The sequence below is a fragment of the Gadus morhua genome, chromosome 21, assembly GCF_902167405.1.
Source record: "Gadus morhua chromosome 21, gadMor3.0, whole genome shotgun sequence".
In the NCBI taxonomy this organism is placed as follows: domain Eukaryota; kingdom Metazoa; phylum Chordata; class Actinopteri; order Gadiformes; family Gadidae; genus Gadus; species Gadus morhua.
Window position 1 is genome coordinate 556,302 of NC_044068.1, and position 6,144 is coordinate 562,445.

Consider the following 6,144-nt stretch of genomic DNA (forward strand, 5'->3'; position numbering starts at 1 on the left):
AACTCCGCGGCCGCGCGCGTGTTTTACACTAAACGCGCCGCGGCCGCGTGACTGACAGCCGCTCGTGAGTGAAACCTCTTTAGATGAAAGTGTTTTGTGAGGCCGGGGCCATACAGCTGTATGCTAATGAGGCTTCCGTCTCCCCCCCCTGCCCCGCGCGCAACACAAATAACCACACGCGCCTTCACGTCATTAAACAACAAAAGGTGGCTGCGGGTCCGACTCTGCCTCAAACCCTCTGGCAATTACATCTCCTAAACGTTGTTGGGAGAAAGGCCGTTATTCGAATCAATCCGCATATGGACAGATTGAGTTTGGGATCCACTGAGCTAAAATTATGGACTTATTGTTCCGCGGTTCAGAGGTCAATAACCGAAAACAGGAAAGAAGTGTAAGATATTATACAATTTAAAGGCTGAAATGGGTTCATATTAAACATCAACTCTATTTTAATAGTTATAAATATAAACTCAGTTTGAATGGTTAAAAATATAAATTCATATTTGAATAGTTAAACATATCAACTCTATATTTTAATAGTTATAAATATAAACTTTATTTTAATAGTTATAGATATCAACTCTATATTTTAATAGTTAAACATATAAACTCTATTTTAATGGTTAACCATATCAACTCTATGTTTAAATATTTGAACATATAAACTCTATAGATTTTAAGAGACAAATGTTGAGACGTCTGGATTTCTGGTCCCAGTTTATTGATCTTATTGTGAGTCTCACGCACACGCACACGCACACACACACGCATACACACACCTTAAAATAAAGATTAACATGGAATTAAAAAACAAAAACAACTCGCGGTTCCTGACATCAGAATAAAAATCCGGCCCTGTGATGTGATTGGACCTGAAGGGACTGGTTCCCGATAGAGGCTCTCGTGGAGGCCGTTCGGACCCGCGCTTTGTCTCCACAGAGCCCGCTGATTGCGCCCAGCACGCGCCGTGGTCTCCCCGTAGCAGACTGCTTCTGGGGGCCCCCGGTTTACCGCGTGCAATTTCCTTTTCAATCAGGAGCGGGTGTGCAGCTTGCACAAGCGCGCCATTGTGATGCTAAACAGCCCCCCCCCCCCTATCTACCCTATTCATTATGTATGCGTGAAATGAGTGATTCATATGCCCGGAGTTAACCGTCACGGAGATGCGTGGCGGAGGAGGCTGTGGGTGTGTTGTGATGCCTGCGTGCCTTCCTTATTTGTTGTGATGTCCGCGTGCGTTCTTAACGTTTGTTGTGACGTCCACGAGCCGATGATCCGTTTCGTCGCGTCAGAACAATTACAACGTAGAAAGATATAGGACCCACATATTTTTATAAGTTATAATTACACAGAAAGAATGCTTTAAATTGGTCTATCGAGTGCTCCTGTTTTATGACAAGGCTGTCACTCCTCGCTGTGCGCGGGCGCGTCTCTCATTGTGCGCCTCGAGCCCTCTGAAGGAGCCCATAAAGGCGAGGCACGTGCAGCTCTGTATAGCAACCCATCAGACCGTGCGCACGAGCGCTCCCCGGAGTGTGCCCTCGCGCCGCGGAGGGGGGGGCGGGGTTAGGCAGTACAATGCAACCCCTCAGGTACATCTGCTTTACGATCCGCCATCCCTCCTCCTCCTCCCCCCCCCCCCCCCCCCCTCCTCCTCCTCAGGGACCGGAGCTCCTCTCTGATTGGTCGCGGCTGAGGGGGTGGGGGGGGTCCGGGCACGGAGTCGCGGCATCGCCTTAAAACCGAGTGCAGCTATGTTGGCCTCAAAAGCTCTTCGGGAGGACCGCTTGCGCTCACGGTAGTCCAGCAGCTGCGGGACGTTGTTTCAGGCGCGCGGCAGATGTCCGCGTGAGGACCGGCCCGACCCAGATTCCTTCACCACCCCTCGAGCGCTTTAAAGTGCCTTTTATCCTCCGCTTAAACATGCCTCGAGGATTTCTCGTGAAGCGCAACCGGAAAGCCAACCCGGTGTCGTATCGGGTGCGCTCGGATGATGAGGACCAGGACCGGACGCCGCGCGTGACGACCCGGGTCACCCCGCCTCCCTCCGCTGCTTCCTCGCTCCCTACCGGTCCAGACCGGACCTTGTCGTCCTCCTCCGCCGCGGTACCGGAGCCGGACGTGAAACCGGTCCGGTTCGGGAACCCGGATACGGTATCCTACTGCCCGCAGGCGCTCTACAGCCCCACGCGCCCCATCAGCCGGGAGCACGAGCGCCCCTGCCCGGAAGGGGCGGCGGTCCACCTGGGCTCGCCCCCCAGGTCCGCCGGCTCCGACCCGACGCCCCCAGCAGCGCAGACCGCCCTGGAACACCTGTTCGTCCCGATGGACCTGAAGATCGGCACGAGCAACAGCAGCCGCACGGGCACCACCACAAGCGCGAGCATCACCGGCGCGAGGACCACCAGCACCGGGAACGGGAACGGTGGCAAGAGGAACGCGAGCGACGGCCCCACGGAGCGCAAGGCCAAGCCGGCGTCCAAGAGACCAAAGGCGACCCGCAAGCTGCACTTCGAGGACGACGTCACCACGTCCCCGGTGCTCGGGCTGAAGATCAAAGAGGCGCTCCTCGCGGACGAGGAGAAGCCAGCGCGGCCGCGGTCGGCGGACGGGGAGGAGGTGCCGCTCGGGGACTTCGTGTGCCAGCTGTGTCGCGAGGCGTACGCGGACCCGTTCGCCCTCGCGCAGCACAAGTGTTCCCGCATCGTGCGCGTGGAGTACCGGTGCCCCGAGTGCGACAAGGTGTTCAGCTGCCCCGCGAACCTCGCCTCTCACCGGCGGTGGCACAAGCCCAAGACGCAGCAGAGCGCCTCGAGCAGCGCGCACGCCGAGAGCGAGCCCATGGTGCGCGGGGACGAGGGGAGGGAAGGAGCCGCGGATCGGGACACCCCCAGCCCCGCGCTCTCCGAGTCGGGGTCCGAGGAGGGACTCTACGACTGCTCCCACTGCGGGAAGAAGTTCAAGCGCGCGGCGTACCTGCGGAAGCACCTCTTGTCCCAGCACGCGCCCCCGAAGCCGACTCCGAGCAGCGAGGAGCGCGAGGCTCCCCTCCTTCCGACCCCCGCGTCGAGCGACCTCCTCCTCACCCCCGGACCCGCGCCTTTAAACCTGAGTTCTTCGTCCTCCTCTTCGTCTCCGTGTCACGTGTGTCCGGTGTGCGCAGAGAGCTTCCCCAACCGCTCGAGCCAGGAGCGGCACATCCGGCTCCTACACACGTCACAGGTGTACCCTTGCAAGTACTGCCCCGCCGTGTTCTACAGCTCCCCGGGGCTCACGCGCCACATCAACAAGTGCCACCCATCGGAGAACCGGCAGGTCATCCTGCTCCAGATGCCTGTGCGGCCCGCGTGCTGACCGGGAGACACGGACACACCTGGCCTCGCCTGCCCACTTGACCCCAGCGGGACGCGGCGATTCTCTGACGTCACCCGTTCGTCCCGTCCCGTTTTTAGTCTCAACGGGAGGGAAAAGTAAAACGCGTGTAGACTCTTATTTATTATAACTTATTTTTGTAGCTCTACTTCTGGTCCTTCTCGTTCCTCTTCGCACAAGTGCTTCTAGCTTCTAGACCTAAGAGACTCGTCGCGTCACACGTCACGGCACCACCGAGCGGATCTTCTCCGTTAACCGGCCCGTTACACCGTGAACGTCACGAGCTTTCCCGTAGAGTAGCCGCCTGCCTTAGAGAACAGCTGTACTGCCTTAACCGGAGACCGTCTCCGCGCTGATTCACCATATTATTATTTTATACAAAGGCTACTGTATGACCACGATATATAACCCTTAGGACCTTTTATATTTATTTATGTATTTATTAAATTATTTGTGTAAATTATTGTTCTGTGTGATCGACGTGTGACCCATCGATGTATTTTTTATAACCAAATGATTATTGTCCTTGTTTTAATTTAATGACCTGTTCTGAGGCGCTGATATAGCAATCAACTACCGGGAGTTTATAAACGCTCCTGAATGCAATCATTATTGTTGTTATAACATTGTTATTATTGTCCTATTTATTATTATTTATTTGTCATTATAAATCTGTAGCTCTTAATGTGTTGGATGTTTTTGCGCTTAATGTCCAAACAATAAAGAACCAAAAGTGAAGAAGTTTTTAGTGTGTTGTTTACTATACTTTATTTAAATCATCAAGGGCATTTTAATGGGACGGGCCAGCAGGTGTGTGTGTGTGTGTGTGTGTGTGTGTGTGTGTGTGTGTGTGTGTGTGTGTGTGTGTGTGTGTGTGTGTGTGTGTGTGTGTGTGTGTGTGTGTGTGTGTGTTCTTGCCTGAGTGTGTGTGTGTGTGTGTGTGTTCTTGCCTGTGTTCGTTTGTCTGTGTGTGTTTGTGTGTTGCACCATTTTGAATCGTCTGAAATTAAGCACTGTGATTGGCCGGGGGCCAGGTTACACCATCTGGGGGCCCCCGGGCCCGGGGCCTCGTTCGGTCACATGACTACAGCGCAGTGGGCCCCCCCCCCCCCCCCCCCCCCCCCCCCCCCCCCCCCAGACTGCCCCCAGGACCAGGGAGTAGAACCCCCACCCGGGCCTAGGGATGCCTTTACCCAGCAGCTACTATGCTCACATCCCATAATGACACCGACCGCACCAGGGGACCAGCTGCCTCCCGTTGCTAGGCAACAGACAACACTGTACACCTGCAGTAAACACAGTAACAGGGAAAGGTCAAAGGTCGACCCCGGGTCAAACGACACAAAAGCTCCGGAGCAGCTGGAAGCATTCTGTCAGTTTACTGACCTCGCGCTGTGAGGCTGACACACACCACCCTCGTGCACACACAAACACACACACACACACACACACACATTCACACAAACACAGAGACAGACTCACATCCCCGCACACACACAGGTACACAGACAAGAACAAATGCACGTGCACATTCACTCAGACACCCCCCCCCCACACAGGCAGACATGAACACACGCACAAACAAAGAGGCACTCACGCATATGGACGCATTCACGCACCTCCACTCACAGACACACACACACACCTGAGGCTCTGTGTCAGAGGGGCGTCACCGGTGTCCTTTGAGGAGACGGAGCAGACCGGAAACCCAAACCTGATTACCCTTGCTCTGGAACCTTCTGAAGACCGTCTGACCCCAGAACTGATCCCGGTTCTAACCAGGGTTCTACCCAGACATAAAGAGGGTTCTAACGTAGCTTCTAACGAGGAACCAAACAGTCCTAACGAGCGCTTAACGAGCCCTAACAAGGGTTCTAACGAAGGTTCTAACGTGGTACACAGAGTGTTCTAAGACGTCAGGCATGCCGGCCCCGTGGCCTCGTTAGGGCCCCGTGCCTCGTTAGGGCCCCCCCCCCTAACCTTGTTACAGACGGTCCCTGTGTCGCTGCCAACGCGGGCCGCGGCTAACAGTGTTAGCTCGCGCCAGCCGCCGTTCGTCTGGATCAAGGCCTGCTAACATATGACGGTTCTAACACTCTGTGTGCGCGGCCATCTGGGCTCCAGCATCAAAGCAACACACACACTGATGCTGTTACTGCCGCTAATCAGACAGCTATCGCTATTTAATGTTGTTATGGACTAGCCGCTATCGCTACGTAACGCTGTTAGCCCCCAGCCCCCAGGGTGACGTTATCTCACAGTGTGTGTGTGTGTGTGTGTGTGTGTGTGTGTGTGTGTGTGTGTGTGTGTGTGTGTGTGTGTGTGTGTGTGTGTGTGTGTGTGTGTGTGTGTGTGTGTGTGTGTTTTGGTCCCTTAATAACCAAATACAATAAAATATACACATAGAATATGTATCAATTAATGTAATAAAAACACCTGTAAGATGAACCTCCTCTCCATCGACCCCTCTGTGGTTCAGCCCCCCTCTTTCCCCCCTCCCCCCCTCCCCCCCTCCCTCCCCCCTGTGGTTTATCAGTCCCCCCCTCATGTTTCCCATCACCCTAATGGAACAAGAAAAGCCTCAATCAGTAAAAGTAGTCGAGTCTGACCTCATCCACCTCCTCTCTTCATCTCTCCCCCTAACCCCTCCTCCACCTCTCCCCCCCTCTCCTCCCCCCTCTCCTCCCACCTCCCCTCCATCCCCTCCCCTCTCCTCCCACCTCTCCCGCTCCTCCCCTCCCTCCTCCTCCTCTCCCCCATTCACCCCCCCAG

The 6,144-nt window shown here is 55.0% G+C and overlaps 1 protein-coding gene across 1 annotated transcript; it reads left to right on the plus strand.

The window, feature by feature from the left end:
* Window positions 1-1,677: 1,677 nt before the first annotated feature.
* insm1a (insulinoma-associated 1a) lies at window positions 1,678-4,125 on the plus strand. Its single transcript, XM_030345186.1, has one exon. The coding sequence runs from the start codon at window positions 1,924-1,926 to the stop codon at window positions 3,352-3,354; it is 1,431 nt and encodes a 476-aa protein (XP_030201046.1). The 5' UTR covers window positions 1,678-1,923; the 3' UTR covers window positions 3,355-4,125.
* The last annotated feature ends 2,019 nt before the right edge of the window (window positions 4,126-6,144 follow it).

Coding starts and splice junctions, on each gene's coding strand:
- insm1a (XM_030345186.1), top strand. CDS start 1,924: ATGCCTCGAGGATTTCTCGTGAAGCGCAACCGGAAAGCCAACCCGGTG.